Source organism: Sinohyriopsis cumingii, chromosome 12 (genome assembly GCF_028554795.1).
Source record: "Sinohyriopsis cumingii isolate HCF-2022 chromosome 12, ASM2855479v2, whole genome shotgun sequence".
Classification (NCBI taxonomy): Eukaryota; Metazoa; Mollusca; class Bivalvia; order Unionida; family Unionidae; genus Sinohyriopsis; species Sinohyriopsis cumingii.
This window is the reverse complement of record NC_142972.1, coordinates 51,970,470-51,990,978: the sequence shown is the minus strand read 5'-3', so window position 1 is coordinate 51,990,978 and position 20,509 is coordinate 51,970,470. Positions and strand designations below refer to the sequence as shown.

Genomic DNA, 20,509 nt, shown 5'->3' with positions numbered 1-20,509 from the left:
ATGTCAAGTAAACCCTATCTAATACTCACACTTACGGACTGCCAACTAATGCCATTAGCATCAGCGTGAGACATCTCACGATTTACAAGCGCTCTAAAAGCTTGCTCGACAATCACGAATATCGTCGGTCACCTAGCATACTGACACAGTATATCATATACAAATTCACATTATATTAAAGCTTATTGGACAATCTGGCCCAACGTTCGTCACCTACTGCCTGTCGCAATAAAATGAATTACATGTAATACGTTATAATTTCAGCATTATTAAATGTTTTGCACAGGATTGTCAGCCTACGAAAACATAATGAACACTAATTCAAAAAGGGTAAATGTCGATATATAATAATTTGATTTCATATGATGTGGTAGATGGGTAGAGATGGTTATTTCTGCTATGGAGATAGGTCATTTTGGTGTCATGAGGTTAAAAAAAATCTTCGTTTAAAGTTACTAGCTAGTCACAATAGTATATGCGGTGATGGCAACACCTGTTCTGAATGTTGAGTGACTATTTCAAGGTCATAATACCAATATATATATATATATGTATATATATATATATATATATATATATATATATATATATATATATATATATATATATATATATATATATACATTGTGTCTATTTCTTTTTCAATTATTGTTTCAGCTAAATTTGTCATCTAAGTAGGTTAGTAATCTAGTTAATCTAGTACATTTTTCTTCAGTTAAAGAGAACACTACATCAACACTTCCAAATCTGAACAAAAGTGTACTAATCTTACATTTATGTAATGACACCTAGTATACTTAGCTCTTTTAAGATGATGTCAGCTGGTTAGACACCTGGAGAGTTACCAGTATATTGTATTTGTATATTCAGTTTTATTTTATTTCATCTAAAATTAAATTTTCACCAATAAAATATAAATATATGAAACAGTAAATAAACGTTGAAAATAAAAACTGCCTTTGATAAAATGGCGGTGTTATTTTTTCAATCCTATTGATTTATGTCTTCACATATGTTTGCCAATAGCCATGTGTAATGAAAGACTTACATCATGTGAATAATTTAGATGCATGTAAAAGTGCATGGTTGCAAATAATTCTGATTTGGCAATATACTCTTTGCCGCAGACAACAGCAGCAACAACTACACAACCCCCTGTGATTGGAGACAACTGTACTGATAACACTAGCTGTATTTGGACTGACAGTGGATGTCAAAACGGCAAATGTCAATGCAACAATGGCACTTTTCAAGTAAACAGCACAGCATGCATCAAAGGTGGGACTTATTTCATGAATAAATGGAATACCTACAATAATAAGTTTCATTCATTGAAATCTTCAAAAAGGAATCGGATGCTCATCAGTATAATGATTATGAAAATTTGTATGACACAATGATTTTATAGGTTCACACTAGGAAAATTCAGAGTGATCTCCAAACAATACATCAGTGATCTAGATTGGTAGGCAACCACAAACATATATCTCCTTTATATGTGTCAAAGAAGGAAAACAAAGTAGTGGAAAATTATTATTTCATTAAATTTAGTAAACATTTTGAAAAATTAGCAACTGAATGGCAACCCTACTTACAGCTATTTGAAACATAGCACATTAATATTTACAATACAATACAGTACAGAATAAAATCATTATATATATATATATATATATATATATATATATATATATATATATATATATATATATATATGTGTGTGTGTGTGTGTGTGTGTGTGTATAAAGAGCAAATATATTGTAATGTAGAAATTGTATACAATCTGTAGCAGAATTGAGAAGTGTTTAAAAAGTAGCATGCTTCTTACAGAATTAGAAAAACAATACAACAATAGAACTTAACCTGACCGCCCACATGCATTATCCTCAGCACCCTCCGGGCGCATGTTCAGCATATATCTTGCTGTAACGTGGTTCCTTTTTTCGGCCCCAAATAATTTCTGAGGGTAAGAAATTGGCTTATTCTCAATTCATTGTGATAGGTCAGTATAAGGCTGATTTCTGCCAATCGAGCGACTGCTTTTCCTGACTGTCTTTTAAAAATAAGCATGATTCTAACACCCCGTCTCGACACTAACTCAGACGTACAACCAATCAATATCATCCATGCAGAGCTTGCATATCAACATGTGTACTCATCCATTGACTGTTCATTCAACTCAAATACTGGGGTGGTATTTTCGAAGACAGAGGCATAGAGTGTACCTTTTCGAATCGAGCCTAGATTTACTTAGGCATTTTCAAAGGTCATTGTGCTGTGTGGAGCTTTTCACATGGTGTCATTGTATTGATAACTTTAAGTTGTTGTTTACATAACTCTGATGCAGCTCAAAAACATGTCTGATGTTGTTTCTACAGGCTATATCCAGTTTTATATGGTAAGGAAAACATGACTGAAATCACGAAAGACACATACTTAAATGCAAGAAAAGGGATTTATATTACCAGATTTTCTGGTGGCACTATCTATCAAGGAAGTTATTGACTTCGATCCTACAATGGACTCTATGAGACGTCAAGTCTAGTTTGAGACCTTTCTCGTAGAGTTTTGTTTCAGTTTGGATCTGATTTGCCAAGAAGGTAACATCCATTTCGAATATCTAAAACAATTTGCTTTATATGTGAAGTTGTATTTGTTGCATTTCATGATATGTCGGCATTTTATTTTGAAGTGAAATATATTAGTTGAAATTGGGCAAGTAATATATATTTTCATCCATTGTACAAATTACTTGCAATTATGTTTCTTAGTGACTTTAATATAAGATGAAATTAGGTAAGTAATCTGTTTTCATTCATTAATGTACAAAAAAGTGTGTTTACTTGGTGTGCAACTTTAGGTGTAAGCTGATATTGTATGTCTGGATTTTGTTTTCTTGGGCTTCAAGTTTTCATTCACTTTTCTGTTTCTTGACACTGAATGAAATTTTTTTTACATTTTTGGACAGCAAAAAAGGATATTTTGCCATATGACAATAGAAATTGTGTTTGTATGTGTAAACCTTTTACTCATATTGTTAGATTAGATTCAGTTTTAGCATGTAAAATTAACTAACAGCAGGATATGTTGTCATAGTTTTTATGATGCTAATCCTTCATTTCAGAGCAAAGTATAAAACCTAGAAAGGTAGGATTTGCACCAAGATTGGAACAATTTGATTCTGGTCAAATGTTATCTTGTTTTCACCGGTATGTACAGATGATATATGTTTGTTTTCTTCTGTTTATGTTTCAGTTCCTTGTTTTCAAATGACTGTCCTTTTTGAAAATGAGACATCAGTGATGCTTAATTGGAACACATTTTTACCAGAAGTACAACACCTCATTTTAAATGGCACAATACAACTTTGGGTAACTGCACAAGGACTAGATGTGAACCAGCTGGAGAACTGCACAACAAATAAGTCTTTTTCCTTTGCCACTTGTACAGACCTATCACCGGGAGCACAATTTAATTTTTCTGTCAACTTGTATCATACCAAGGGTTATTTCCATGTCCAGCAATATAAGATATTCATAAAACGTAAGTGTCTTTTAAAGTGCACAGTTAGGCATTGTATTAAATTACTTTATACCTGTGGTACGTATAGATTCTCGCTGAAATTTCACACATTATTCTGTGTTATTTGACTGAAATATGTGAATTCTTTTGTCTTGGGTCATCTATAGGAATGGATGCCAAATACAGACAAATTGTTCTCGCATGTACTTTTACAATATGTTAGCAGGTGTCGTAGTTTGTGTGACTTGTGTACATAGCAACAAGTGAAAGTATAACTAATATATTCTATTTTCATACTTATTCATACAAATGCATCTTGGTATGAACATATTTGCAAGACATGATCATTTGGTACAAAATATCATGCAAGAATAAAAGCTCTGAGATTAACAAATCTCTTATTCTGTGAAAAATTGAACTACAAAATGAGACTCTGAGTTGATCCAAAATCATTGAGTTATATATAGTAATTAGTAGCTGTAATTTACACGCATTTCCTTCAATCTAAATCTGTGAGACAAATGAGGATAGAGAAAAATGATAAAATGCATACTATATTGAAACCCTTTTACTACTGAAAATGAAATAAAGAATAAGAAATGATACTATAAATGAAATTAGCTTTAATAATTATTCCAATCGAGTGTTCATTCAAGCAAAAGAGTTGTCGAAAACAAGAAATCCTCAAGAAAGCAGATCTTCTTTTATTGCTGCATGCTTAAATTCCAGTGAACAACAAGGACAGTACTAAAACTATTACTAGAAGCACAAATTACTAATGAAACACTGTAAATGTGCACTAAGTACCACAGAGAACGGAAACCCAAACTTAACTGATGTTCAGACAAAAACATGTATGACATGTAAATTATCAAGAAAGTTTTAATTAAACGGGGGCAGCATTTTCAAAGCCATGAATAATTAAGTCTGATCTTTACACATTTGCACCACAATTATCCAGTCTGCATGAATTGGCTGGATCGATGACGTTCTAAGTAAAATCTAGTGGTTGAAGATGTTTAGTACATGAAAGATGTTCAAACAAAGAATTATTCCATTGTTTTTCAGTTTAGTTGGCATTTTCACACTTTAATTGGTTCTAAACACATGTTGACACTGCTTGTTATTGCAATGGGCAGGGGACAGCTGGTCACTTGTTTGGTTTCATTTGGAATAATGACAGTATCCAACCAGCAAAGATCAATGTTGAATTCTACCAGTCTTCAATGTTTTAATACCATGGTCATCAGTAATTGATTGTGTAACTTTATGGACAGTGTTTTAAGGAAGTGATTATACTCATGTACATTAATAATTAATTAGTTTGGCATTGTTTGGCTTTGATGGATTCCTTTGAGGTCAAGTGTATGTGGTTTATCTTGACAGGTGTTTGATTTTCCCATACAGTTGGTAGTATTGCTTTAACTGTTATATATATTTTTACTTTTTGTAACTCCTGTTATATGACTGTGTCTATATTATTTGTAAAGCTTTTTGTAAATTGCAATGATCATCTATAGTTAAGATAGTAGATAGCTAAATTTTGTACATGGGTATAAAATTCTATTTTAAGATATTAGGAATGCAGATTGTGTAAGACCTTTAAGTAGTTTTTGATGTAGGTGTTTATTAATAATCTTAAGAATAAGACCTGTTGACAGCTTTGGGGTAATTTCTCATTGTTTGCATGGTGGAGTCATATGGGTGTTTTGAAGAATTAAGTTATTTCCTATTGGATAGGTAAGATTGGTTCTTTTATGATGTGGGATATTTGCAAACTGTCACATAAGATTAGTTGCAACAGGTGTTCTCACCTCTTATGTTTGTATATAAGTACATGGAGCTGGACAATTTTGGTCAGTTTTATTTCTTGTATTTTTGTTGTAACATCAGTCTTCAAACATATTTAACGTTGTGTTTATATATTATTGGAGAGGAACGATTTGTTTAGAATATTCATTGGAACTACAAAATGCTCATTGACTTAAATATTATTTGAGGATTATTTTGAGTTATTCAGATGAGTTCTGGACAATGCCATTTCGATACGTCTGGACTGTTGGCAGATTTGAAACTCATTCTGAACATTTGAATAGACTTGAATAGAATATTATAGGATTATACTGGATTCTGTTCATAATACTGTATGTTACTCTTTAATTTTTAATTTATAACTTTGGTAAATAAATTATTTGTTAAGTTTTACAAAACTTCTTGAATCTGCAAGTTTCTGTTACTTAGATTATGGCCATAGAGTCGTAACAATCCATTGAAGTAGACGTTTTTTGTAAACATAGTTTTGTCATTTGTATTATTTATTTGGGGTATTGGGAGAGTTTAATCTGCAGAATAAATATCTATAAATATGCAAACTTTGACAGTCAAAACCAGGAATATTTAATTACTCCCAAAAAGTCTTTTGTTAATAAAACCATATAAATTCAGACCTACACAAATAAATGATGCTTCTTTTAATCTGAATAACTCCAGAGGCCAAGTCTGAAAACTAAACTCTGAGTTCCATATTTTGTACGTTAGACTACACCTAAGCTCCACTACCTTTATCTGATACAGTTAAAGTGTAATTTCACCTTGGCAAGGTCAATAACACTAAATACAGACAAGTGGACAGGAAGAGAGTGAAATTTGTATACATATACTGTCATAAAGAAAATAAGCATAATGTTGAATTAAAAGAAAAACAAAATGCAATTTAAAAAAATATTAAACATGTTTACTTTGTGAACAAAATGAAAACAAGAATGTCACCTGTATTTGTAATCTGTTGAGACTGAGATTGAAAGATGATAAAGAAATGGGTGAGAAACATGTTAAATTCTGACAAATTTGTTTCAGCTCATTAATGCAATTAGTCTTAAGTGAACATGCAAAATTAATCATATTCCAGTGAGAAACATCCCTTTATAACTTCATATAAGCCCATTCACATTTATAAACTAACCACCCAAACAGAACAGGTAAAATAGTAAAACGTGCATGACCCACCAATAAGCTGAGAAAAAAAAACTCCTGCTCGCCAATCTCAGCATGAAAGGACAGTAACCCAAGTTCTCTTTCAGGAGTGACTTAATGTACAGTTTCCATTCTGTCCTGGTTTTTCACATGAAGCTCTCATAAAAGTCTTTAGTTTGTTTGACACAAACCAGACTCTGATCCAGGCAGGGTCTTCATTAAAATAAACTACCTTGCCCAGAGCTTTTAAGTACTCTATGAAATAGCCAGATAGGCAAAATGGACTAAGAATAATCACATCTGATAAATTTGATGTTATAAAGCAGTGACATGTGATGGCAAAATTAACTTTTCAGTTATGATCAAATTAGAAAATTATATGAAATTACCTGATCATAAAAAGACCTCAAGAGAACTACAAATATCTCGCAAATCCAGCCTTTCCAGGCTAAAACTTTCAGCTAAAAAAGCTAAATGTTACCTAGGTGGCAGTTAGAGTGATCTCCCCTTGATTCAAGAATTAGTGGGCAAATCCCACCAATTGTTCAGTTACTACTTTCACACATGCTGAGTAGCATGCTTTCAATCCACGTACAAAGCGTTTAGACATTTTATATCATGGTGCAAGGTGGAGGAGTGTTTTCTTTGAAGGGAAGTGTATTTCCTCTGTATATTTCCAAGATTTCTGTTCATTTTTTCTTTGATGACAAAGTTCCTGACATTACAGTGTTTCCACTTTGCCATCCTTATGCACATAGACACCCTTGGCATAAACATGGGTTGTGGGCAACACCTCACATTGCAATAGCTGTATTTAATAGGTGCAGGTCAGGTGTTTGGTACAGAAAACTTGAATAATATTAATGTATAATTTCCACAATATTATTAAAATCCACTTCATAGTTAGACAGGACACTCCACAGATTTTATGTATAAAGGTAGTCAATTGGCCTTTCCTACAGCTGACATAGTCTTACATATGATATATTGTATGAACTTTGTAGGTATCAAATGATCCTTAAGTGCATTTTTATGTGCATGTATGGGGTGCACTATAGAAAACTTGTTTATAATACTGTATAGTTTATGCTGCATGATATAGGTAAGTTTTCCATGTAACATCAACTTCATAGTTACTGTAAGTGGTACTACTGTGTTTTTACTTGATTTTACTTGTATAGGCAGTCAGTTGGCCTTTCATACAAAAGTTTTTATTAGAATTTATATTTTAGCATCCAGTTAGTAAGTATTAATAGTGATGCTCCAGTATGTTTTGTAGTCCCAATGTCAATTTATGTAACCCAATAAGTGACGATCAATGGAAAATAAGCCATATTTTCATAAAAGTTTATAACAAAAGATTGGAAATTTAAATCTGGATAAAAGAAAATGGCTTGTCTGTTTTCTTTAAAGCATTTAAAAGAAACTGTTCGTAGACATCGTATTGTCAAATATCATCACCATACACATACACATATGTGCTAATAATTATAGTTACTTCTACAAATCTATACTGATATTAAATAAAAATATACATGCAACTTTCCATCCATAAATCCAATAGTTCAGAAGGGTTTTACAAGGTAATGCACGTACTAATGAACGATTGGATGGTACTTTTGTTCAAACTTCCCTGCTGGATTCTCTGAGTGAATCTTGGTCAGGACTGAGTTGTTCTTGGCAACCATAATGCTAGCATTGTCAGAACTGTATCTAATGCAACCTATACATGAGACAGTGCTTATCTCTGTTGAAAAATGAATATACATCACATTTTGGAGTGCCTGTTTCGCTGGGATGGGACATAATATTTTCAAGTTCAATGAGGGCTTAGCAGGTAATCCAGCAGTAATAAATGCCTCTGTCAAGTATGGGTAATAACATTTTATTAGTACAAATTAGCTGTGCAAACATGAATATGTGATTATTATTGTAATTCAATCAATTTGTTTCATGGTTGAAATCATCTGAAAGAGCATTGGTCAATTAATAGTATTTTAACAAGATAATAAATAACAAAAACAAGAACTAATCTGAATGTTCAGTTCAGTGTGTCGAATATGTTATAAACTGGAGGTGCTCCCATTTCAATGGAAATCGTACACTCTAGAATGACATACTGAAATGTTGTTTGCAGTATGTGGAAATAACGAATTGAGCCCATTAAGAGATCATACCATGATGCATGAATACTTAGCTATACTGGCAAGAATTAAAGAAATCAATCCGCTGCCTCACTCTACAACAACTGCTTGGTCTACAGTCCCAGCATCAGTTGATAATTGACTTAAGGAAGAAGCCAATTTTAATTACTTCCTTATGACTTATGTTATTAAATCAACTTCTCACAATCTGCACAAACTTTTGATTTGTGGTTTTAGAATCTACATCATAACGGAGTTCTCATTCTCTCCGACAACCTCACTGTGGTCACTTGTCTCATATAGCAAGATGGAAGCAAGTGCCCAGGCCTGTGTATTCTTGTTTGGGATTGTCTCAAGTTGTGTTTTCAATGACAAGTCCATGTCCCCTGCTTGTCATGTTCCAGTCCAGCTAAAAGTATTAGTTGACTCGTCAGGGAGGAACCAACTAGCACGAACAGAATGGTCTCTTTGTCCACAGTTTATCACTCCATAGGTGCCCAATGGGACTGAACAGTGATGGACCTAAGACCTAGGCAGTCAATGCTCATTATATTGAATGGAATGGCCTGGATGTATATGCTTATCTCCATCACCTATGGTTCCAAGGTGATACAGAAAGCAAGAGAATTAGGGTGTCACTTCATCCTGATTCCCCAATCAAATAGAAACAATCTTGGACTTATGACCCCTCCAATTTCACAACAGAATCTCAAGGCAAATGAAGATATTACCTCCCCTACTCAAGCAACATGATACTAGGTGTTTCATCACAACCCACAAGAAAACAAGCCCTCAGGAAGAAACAGTTGTTACAATTAGTGGTGGAGAAATTATCTGAGTAAGATGGCCCTCCACTTTTAGGGTATACAAAAAAATTGGAATATCATCACATAGTGGTGTGCACAAGAAATTTTTATGCCACTGCAGTCATCAATACGTCAATAGCTAACTCCCAAAAATGGCTCTTTCAGGAGAAACAGTACAATGACAATTAAATGCTACTGTTTAACAATCAATGGTACCTTGCTTCATCGAGGAAAAGATGGCATAATAAAGAATGACCTATCTGATCCATCCGTTATTGATTACACACATCCATTGATCTTGAATCCTTTCCCAAGTGCAATCTATCATGAGTACTAACCTGGCTAAACAAGACAATATTTAAACTGCTGTCAAAAGCTTCATTGGCTCATCACACATATAAGACCATTGCCAAGAACAGGTTTCCATTTATCAGTATACAGCCATTTGTAATGAATTCCAGTCTACTCTGCACACTTCATCTCAAGGTCATCTACAGGACCCAGTGAAAGCTGAGAAGTGGTACTTAAGGAAGATCAAGCCTTTGCATCAAGGTAGATCATACCCCTTCTTACTCCTCAAAGAGGGAAAGTACAACCTACCAGAACATACATTTTGTCCTGAATACAGTGGGTTATATTTTCCACATATCAGAAGAAAACCCACACAAGATGAATTTGCTTTGCATCATTGCTCATGAAATTAGGACAGTTGCCACAAACATTGCAAATGAGTGAAACCGATCTCTGTTATTATTGATGCCATGGTATTAAGATCCGAGTCCACCTCACCAGTTTTTATCTCATAGATCTTTTATCCTAAAATGATCAATTCAGTCTGGTTGGATTTGTACCCATAGCAAAACAGGTTACCATCTTCAGTCATTGGACAGCTTCACAAAAATGTGGTTTAACAATTTCCACTGGATTTGCAGGAGGGAAACTGTTTCCTTTCAAAGCCACTCAAAGACATAAGGAGTCTATTCTCCAATAGAGTTATCTCAAAGTTGTGTCACAGACCTTTGGGGACCTCGCAGGGATAAGAGCATGTATCTCTGTCCACATATTACATATTCTCTTAAAGTTTTATGATTGGGTAACACATTTGTAAAAGAAAACAGTTTTTCTAGCAATATGTACATGATCATATTAGACTTACACTCCCCTTATCCTCACAGTCAAATCCATATAGAAAACGTACCTTCTGCTCTATTAGGAACTGAAGCATTCGTTGTGGTTTGCCACCGATCCCTGTATTCAGTGGAAATCACTCTTAACTGCCACCTAGGTGGGCAGATACAGCTTTAGTGGTAATGTACAATTTCGAATATTGCATAGGGTTATAATTTTAAAGAAAAAGAATTTCCCGTTTTCCGCACTGGTTTTAGTGGTTATTTAAAAAGACCTTGTATACCTTATGTATTGTTCAAAGAACCTTTAATTCCCTTTATTTTGGTTTAAGATTGATGGGAGTAATATGGGTTATAGTGTATGCAGTTTGGCCTTACTCCAGATGTCCACCTTTCAAAAACTTGCTCGTGCCACTTGGTCATTTTTCCCTGAACTTCAGAGGTAGATTGTTAAAAAAAATAACTTTTTTTTCACATTTTATATATTTGGTAATTCATTCATTGCACTTTCAGACTCTTAGGTATTGTCTAGTCAGGCAAAATTAGTTTTTCATATTTTAATAGCTGCTAAAGATAGTGTACCTTTTTAGCACAAGGGAGCAGCAGTCATTTTAGTTAGCCGTGTGCTTAGATCATGTACAATTTAAATAAGTACACTATCCAAATAATTATCAGCCATATTAAATAAAGGTATTTAGAGACATTCTCCCCACTGTACATGTTTCAAATGCAAACAACTTCACCTTACAGAGACATCATTCTCTCAAAAGTACATAACTAACTGGTGAGCACATCATTTGTAGCTAAAAGATTATAGTCTGGAAAGACTGGATTTTCAAGGTAGTAGAAGTTCTCCTAAGATATTATGATTGGGTAAGTATTATTGAGGAAACATTTTACTAGAAAACTTATCTACAAAATACAAATATCAATGAACCTGATGATTCTACATTATAACATAAAGTAGAAACCATATATCAGGACTTTCAGATATGAATAATCAGTTTGAATTTTCTATGGAATCTTTAAAGACAAAGAATAGTATTTTCAAACAGATTTAATCTTTCACCCTACCCCACTTTGTATCTTTCCTGCTACTTTTCCAACTATGCCTACTAATTTCTTTCTATTTGAAATCCCTTCACGACCATCTGAAAAATCTTGTTATCACTGCTACTATTTTATGAATGGTGGAATTAACATGGGGGTTTTGTAATGAGCATTACTTGCAGTGTATAATTGCATCTTTCTGAAAATGGTGCCAATCTGACCACCAACATACATGTATGTGCAGTTTGTCTGAGGGAGTTTTGAAAACTGGACCCAACTGATACTGGAGAAAGTACTGCTAGCAGTTTTGTGAACAAGTTGATGGCACTTTGACAATGATTTCAAGGCCAACAGACTTGACTTGTATTTTCACTGTACTGGCTTGTGCGCATTATAACACAAACAACAATATAGCTTGTCTTTTTATCAGACCCAATTTATGGATGCATCAGATAAATACCCAGTACCTGGAACGATGTCATCAAAATAACTTCAAATATTGAATTCATATATTAACCAAATTAGCATGTTGGTATATTTTGATAAGGTCTTTGATTTTCTATCCATGATACAAACAACAATTTGACAAAACTAATCATGGTATGTTGGAGTTTCTTGACCATGTCAGAGATGATTTAAATACTCAGCAGAATAATAAAGGACATGGAATCAGGTCTTGGAAAGTCTTATCAGTAGAGCATATATAGTCCATTAAATGGGTTCTTGTTTGTTGAATGAGTCAATTTTTTACCTTCCCATTATGATTGTGTGCTTTTTGTTACTGAGTTTACACAATCGGTGTTGTACCTTAAACTTGCCCAGTGGATTTGTGCCCACCTGTCATTGTCTCGGCCCCATAAAATTTGCCATATCCATGTATCCAAATCCTTATTAGTGGAAAAAGTATTGACCAGTTGACGTCTGACAGCCCAATTAGAGAACATAACAGCACATTCATAGATATGCATTCAGTGTTCTATATAAAATGTTTTCCTACTAATAGTTTTCTCATTGCTTCTAAACCATTGTTGAATGCTGGCTGATTCGGACCGTGGCTGATTCGGACCATGGCTGATTCAGACCATAGCTGATTCGGCCCAGATGACGGGCTTATTCGGCCCAAATTATGGGCTAATTCAGCCCAGATGATGGGCTGATTCGGACCATGTGAACTATTTTAAGAAAAACTATGTAACACACACATTATTTAGTTTATTAGTTATTGCTGTTTTTTGCAGACATACTAAGAGAATATAAAAAGTTGATATTCGGCTTTTAAATTTACGCAATACAGTTGTTAGCAAATTTCTAACTGAAATCAGAACAAACTCCATATTAACTATAGCATTTAGATTTTTCAACCAAAACAAAGAATATATAAATATAAATTCAAAGTTTAACACTGACATAGGGGAGAAGAAAGGGCAAAGTGACCCTTCACAAAGACTTTTCTGGCTTAAATGTGATAAAATTTAATGATCAATGCATTCAACTTTAAGGTTCAATACTTATTCAAAATTCGACACTTTACAAATAGACTATGATAGCAGAAAAACATTAACAGACGTTGCTTGAAAAAAATATTATTAAATTATAATTCGTCTTACGAGGTCCACAAAATTAGAAGAATATTGACGTGTGATATTTTATCGAACTAAATCAAAAATTGTACAGCACCTCACTTTCTCCTTTAAGATATGTTTTTGTACTACTATTAGTATATAGGAAAAGAGACAGTAAAAACATTCTATATAAATCTAGCAAAGGCATAAACCTACCCAGACCTGTATGTGTGGACACAAATAATGTAAATTCAATATCTATGAATAAATGTTTCTGTGTGGACACTGTTTTAGCGATTTTTGTCCCCAACAATCTGCATACAATTTAATGATCGATTCCTTAAATGCAATTTAATGATCAATTCCTTAAATGCATATTTGAACTGCTCAACGTACCTGGGAAATAATGAGAAATATCGTGTCTTAAACAAATGTAAGTGTCACATTTAAATCTCAGACAAAACGTATTGATATTTCACATGATCTTGGACAACAAGTCAGTTGGTAGTTTACTGATAAACTGTTAAGCTTCTTTTGTGTACTAAGTTACTCTATTTGTTTTTTCTAAATTACTGTATTTTCTTATTTTTGCTACATCTTTCCATCTGTATCTTTTTTTTAAGGACCTGCACAACCTGGACCTATCAATCAAAGTGAGAAAAATTTTACTGCTCCTAATGTCAGCTTGTCTTGGAAAGCTTCTGTCGGACTGGTTGACAACTATTCAGTCATTGTTAAAGATTCTGATGGAAAGATTGTGGCAAATGAAACATCAGGTTACAACCAGTCCTATATATTAATAACAAGTCTTCGACATGGCCAAAACTACACAGTTCAACTTTTGGCCAATAGACTCAGCAAGACTAGTGAGCAGAGAAATAACTCCTTCTCAACTATTATCATGCGTAAGTATTTAGACGTCTCTAATTCTGGTTTATATTTGTACTGTATTCTTAGATTCAAAACATGTTTAATGCAATAAATGTTGTACAATTAAAGCATTGTTTCTGCTGTATTCTCTTTCTGTGATCCTAGAATTGATTTCTTGTCTGTACAAATGACAGATGCTGAAATAGTGTGTTCACACCAGTGTCCACCTGAATGTTGTTAAAAATAAATTTTAAGTCTCACCTTTTTCCAAGATTAAACTACAAGTCAATATCACAGGCGCAATAATATTTTTTTAAAGTCTGGCAGTAATCCGTTGTTACAGTCTGGGGATTTGGCAGTCTCTTCTGTTTCCAAGAATACATTTTATCAGGCACTATAAACAATTATGGGATGTATAATACTGCAAGGGAATTATTCACCCAGAAAAATGTAAAATATATGTCTGTGTACAGAGGCATGTGATTCAGCCATTCACTTTGTACAAGGAGTTTCATCAAAAGATCGCTCAAATGATCATATGTCAAGGTCACAGGTACTACTTGACGTGACACATGAGTTTTATAAACTTATGTTATAAAGCCATTTATATTCACACATTCCCATTGTTTTGGAATGTATGGCATCGAATTTAAAAAATGATCAAGTCAATAATCTGCTTGCAATATTTTTTATGATTCAGATAATGTTTTCACTGTAGTTTTGTCCCTTTTTTTAATTTTATTAATACTTGTTGTAGTGGTTGGTATCGCACATGCTGCATGCAGTAGAGATGCGCCGACTTGTATTTTTACCTGCACGATCATGTGCGTTATAACCATTCACCTAACAATATACTTTAGGCTGTTCCATATTCCAAGTTAGAAAAGTTTTATGCTGATGGAGTTAGGTGTGTTTTAAAATTTGTATTGACTGGTTGCTGGCTAAAGTATATGCCAGTGTGGCAATATAACATTTACAGAAATTAAACTAAATATTGTTAATATGAAATTTAATCATAATTTAATCAAAGATTATTCAGTTCAGACTGTTGAATGATGTGCACCTTAAATGTCATCAGAACACTTTTACAATGGCTAGGTACTGAAATGAGTCAAGAAAAGAGGACATCAGGTCTGTCAAAGCAAATAATGGCATATAGCATTCACACACACTCACATTTTATTAAATACCCCTACCAATTTTAAAGACAAGAAAACATCAAAGATATCAAAAAAACTTAAAAGTCATTTCATTGATCAGTTTATAATGTCACCATGGGTCACAAGCACTGTAAACATATCAATATCAACTGAACTATGTACATTACACCAACTGCCATTGTAATCTGTAATGCCTAGGATGAATGGGGTATTTGTCTCAGTTTCTAATACTAATAAGTGATAATCATTTTCCAGATTTCATTGTCATTATTATAGATTGATTGATAACAATGATAATGATGACAACAAAAGGTGTTTGCAAATAAGGCTTAAAATGACACAAGGACAAGATAGTATAATGTATGTGTTTGTTGGTCATGTGCAGACTGGCATTCAAACAATATTTAATTAGGCCCAGACAGTACAAGTCTTGAGCAGTTCTGGCAGGCAGTCAACAATCTGAATATATCCATATTCTGGAAATGTTTTTAAACTTCTGTTTAGAATCATTAGAGTTGTCCTGACATTGCCACAGTCCATGCAGACACTAAAAAGGAAATTTCCCATTCTAAGGAAAATTCAGACTGACTCAAGGGGAAACATATATCCAGTATTGTTACGGTCAACCAACAACAAGGTCTGCCACTTATATAATCCAGCAATGATTTAAGAGAATCTAATGATGGTTGTGGTGCATGTAAGCAGAGTATGAATGGCATCAAGTTACTGTGAAATGACTGACTTGATGAGATGTTATGCATATTTTAATATTTTAAAAAATTTAAATTTGTTCAATAGATGTAATTTTTGTCCATTTGCATGCTAAAAATAGTGTCAATGAAAATCTTCCTTCCTATTGAGGTCAAAACTCTGACCCAATGTTGAAATTCTCCTGATCTGTCATGACCTGAATTTTTCCTGAAAAACTGGAGATAAACACCAGGATTTAATATTTTTACCCTTTTTTAAATTTGGACATTATTGACAATAATCCCATTATGTTACCAGGGTTAAGCAAAAAGTGCATTTGTTGAAAGAGATATTTGTATCTTGATCTGGATGACCTGATTAAATGATTATACCATTATAACTGTTTTTGAAGTATACACTTTTAGTGAACATTTTGGACTTGGATATTGTTTGTGTTTATATGTAAATGTCTTATTTACCTTTTTTTTACATCAGGATAATTTTCAGATTTTTTAAAGTTCTTTATTATCTCTATGGTCTGTAGAATGTTTGAGAAATAAAAAATGGCCTCCTTGCTTAACAGGCTTGAGGCACTACTCAATTTTTATGCTTTTTATGACATGCGTTTGTTGACAGTATTCATTTACGTTAGTGATATCATGATGTATGACTATTCTGTTGAAATGTGTTTCTTCATTTACTCGTTTTGGAAAGAGAACTATTAGACTGTTTCTAAGTCTTTTTGTCCCACTAATACTACAACTGTTTTGTGTTTAGAACATAACATAATCTCATTATACTCACCATTCGACACCTTTATGCTATGATTGACCTTCACTAATTGCATTAAATAACAACTCTTTGGCAGTTGATACTTCATTGTGGTCTACACTTAATTGGAACTTTTTTCACCTTTACTTAAGTGTAAGTAACAGCAAAGAAAGAAACTTTGTTTCAAAGTGGGCTGGCATAGAACAAGAAGAAAAATTCTAGTTATCTCCATTTCACCTTTTCCTTTACAGCAGTTTGAAAACTTGATCATTAATTAGGAAAACTTAATTCACATTCTTCTCACATCATCAACCTTAAAATCTGATCAACCACTGTGCATTGCATTATTCAACACGCAATTAGTAGGACCACTTGCAAGGAACACAGAAATAGTTAACTTCATCAATAGTCAGGATATTGGCATCATATTCTAAAGAGAACCATGGCTAAAAATCAGGCAATCCCCAAAGTGAACTCAATCCAATTCCAACATCACTGGGGCTTGACAGTTTACTTTCAATATTGACTTTACTAATAATTGTTATCAATTCTTTTCTCTCATCTGGGGAATTAAAATCATTTTTTTCTTCAAACTGCTATTGCTAAGCCTCTGTTGAAGAGACCGACACTTGACCATAACAATTTAAAGTACCACTGCCCTGTTTCTAACCTATCATTCATTTCAAAGATCATAGAAAAAGGTTTTCTGTCCCAGCTTGTGGTTTATCTGAATTCATATACATTTTTCAGCAATTTATCTGCATATCGGCCTCACCATAGTACTGAAACTGCACTTGTGTGAGTAGTTAATGGCCTTCTCTTTGCTTTGGATAGTGGCAAGATTACAGTCCTCACCCTCCTTGAATAGTCTGCAGCATTTGACACAATACACCATGATATATTACTTCACCATCTCCAGTGCGTACATGTATTTGGATTTCATGATACAACAATACTGTGGTTAAAGACCTACTTAGTCAACCAGAAACAGATTGTGTCCATAAATGTAAAACAGTCCAGCCCAGTTGATATATGTTTCGTGTTCCACAAGGCTCTGTTCTTGGCCCTGTTTTAACAAAATATAAGATAGGAAGAAAACTTTGGATTTAACACATGTCAGAGACACCAGTTTTCTTGGCAAATGATATTTACATACCCATTACTTGGATTCTTTGGGATATTCCTGGCTGTGAAACCAATTGTACCTTCATAATGGGGCCAACAGACCATTTCCTTATTTTAGTAATGCAAAATTCTGAAAATCAATAGGCATGAAAATTTGATGGGCCAAATCATTTTAATATAGCTCTTGAAATAAGACAGATGCCATATTTAAATTGGTCCCATTGTGGTTCTCTTAAGAAATGAGTCAGGTCAGCTGTTTCTGTTAATCTTCTGTGGGCCTTCCAGAAATATCCCTAATTCTGCAAAGATAGGCTTACATTATTTATTTCTGCTAATATAAACAGTACTAAATTTATATGAAAGATGATTTTTTGTTACAGCCCCATATTCTCCAAGCAATGTTAATGTGCTGGAAACAAGCCTCACCAACAGTAGTTTGAATTTGACGTGGACAAAACCAAGTGACTTTAATGGACCACATGTGGGATACGTTGTCTGTACGTTGGAGAGGATTTATCCTGAGGAGACTGCTAACAATAAAAGCTGTAATGCAACTTCAGAAGAGTGGTATCAAATAAATTCACTGACAACAGGTTTGTAATGTAAAGCTATGTTTATTTATGCTCCAGCTTCAAAGAGCATTACTAGATTGGAATCACATTCCAATCCAATTGCCCAGCATCGTTATTCAGAATATACCAAAGTTAATTTAATTATTTGTAGAATTTTCCAGAGATCATAGTTTCCAACTTAGGACAAGTTTTTAGTAGTAAAACAATTTCCTGATATTAATATATTTTTGATTACCCTATAAAAAATATAAAATTCAAGTTGCAACTTTTAACAATGTTGCATGGCTCAATTGCCAAATGGATGAATTTAAAGTTGCAGTGCAAAGATTATTACAAGCATTTTTAAAAAGAAAACAAATCACTTATCTTTCAAATTTGTATCGGTGAGATAATTTGGATAGACATATATCATTTCAGCGATACATACTGTTGTCACAGAGATTCATTAAGTTATGAAACAGTATTATCGCATATACTGTTATACTCAGGGTCACTATCATTGGTCTGACATCAACTTGTTGAGCTATAATAAATTGATGTTGTTAATAATGTATGCCCATTCAAACAGTTTAAGCAGCATATCTGCCAGTTTCTAGAAATTAAAGTAATTGTATCATTTGGAGCCAGTCACTGGGGATAGTTGGGTCATTCACACATTTATATCCGATGACAGTACATGTACATAAACAGACTGACATAGTTTTACAAATAAAAAGAAAATTAGACATGAGAACTGCAAACAGGATTTTTTCTCTGCTAAAGAAAATATGGACAAATTATCATGGAAGTATTCTTTATCGATAAGCAGGTAATGCAACCTAGTTTACGCACAATCCAGACAATAAAAATATTCATCTTGAAGACAAGACAGTTGGAAAATAGTTTTAATTAAAACATAAATTATATGGACAGAGAAAAAAGTCATTACATATTAATGTCCTGATGATACATTAATTAAAATAATTTTTAAAAAATTATAAAGTATTTTTAAAAAATTTTAAATTAAAAGAAAAAAAATCATTTATATTTGTTGTATAAATTGTTATGGGTTATTTTATTTATTTTATTGGATTTTTTTTCCAGTACTTAAATTTGTGGATTGGAGGTTTTCTCTTGTCATTTTGTAAAAGGACAATTATTCTTTGGAGGGTCATACAATTTGTTGATTGTAGCAATTATAAATCAGTCATTTGACAGTGACTCCTAATACATCTATTTTAAAAGAAAGTATGTAAACCTCGGAACAAAATCAATCACATAAGATTTTCCACTCTGCATGATAGATTTTAAATCTAGAATGTATATGTACACCACTCCCTGGCCTACTTTATGTATTCATGTGCTATCAACAATATTTATACACACCCTTAGCAAACATTCACCAGAACTTCAATGTGCTTAAGTTCAACACTGGCATTTATACCTTCAAGTAACAGATAGATCTGATAAGGTAATTTTGGCATATATATGACACAAGCATAATGTTACAAAGGAAATGTGGGTAAAACCATGAATTGCTGTGTCATGTTATTATTTAACTCTAGTAAAACATGATGGGGAACCTGATTTATGCAAGCAATATTTTATCTGTATTACTGACCACTTAAGACTAAACTCATGGCATAAATAAAAGTTCAAGTAGACTGTCACCCATAAAAGAACAAGAAAAATGTAATGGATTTTGATGGAGACCACAAAACATGAGTTTGTCCAGGAACAGCAGTTAGTTCTGCACATATTTGTAATCGAGTCCTCCAGAGGACAACTAAAACATTGAAATTTAGATGCAAAGATGTGGAAAAGAAGCATCAGAAATCAGATATATATAGCTGCAACCCAGATTCCACAATCTGGGGTTTAATAATTCCTGGTTCCTACTTTGAATCCCAGTGCACATAGAAAATTGTACCACAGATTACTACAAACTGATGCCCACTGTAGGACTAGGAACAATGACAATCTTCTATACCACCGTGTGGGGGTGTAGTGGTTGTCTAGGGGTGGGGTTCTTCTTATAGACTTTAACGAATTATGAGAAGTTCCCCTGGTCCTTATTCAGAAGGTTAATTCTGGACACTATATTATTTATTGACTAAATATATTTATGGCTACGAGCCCCCAGTCAGCAATGCCGACA

At 33.4% G+C, this 20,509-nt stretch overlaps 1 protein-coding gene across 5 annotated transcripts in view; it reads left to right on the top strand.

Moving 5' to 3' along the window:
- Positions 1-20,509, top strand: part of LOC149786436 (tyrosine-protein phosphatase 10D-like) — a 405,711-nt gene that overhangs the window by 16,242 nt on the left and 368,960 nt on the right. For all 5 annotated transcript variants that reach the window (XM_089976880.1, XM_089976878.1, XM_089976879.1 and 2 more), the window contains exons 3-6: positions 1,128-1,278; positions 3,256-3,543; positions 13,808-14,089; positions 18,181-18,393. In XM_089976880.1, the coding sequence (XP_089833006.1) occupies positions 1,128-1,278; positions 3,256-3,543; positions 13,808-14,089; positions 18,181-18,393 (934 nt within the window). The remainder of the gene's footprint in view (positions 1-1,127; positions 1,279-3,255; positions 3,544-13,807; positions 14,090-18,180; positions 18,394-20,509) is intronic.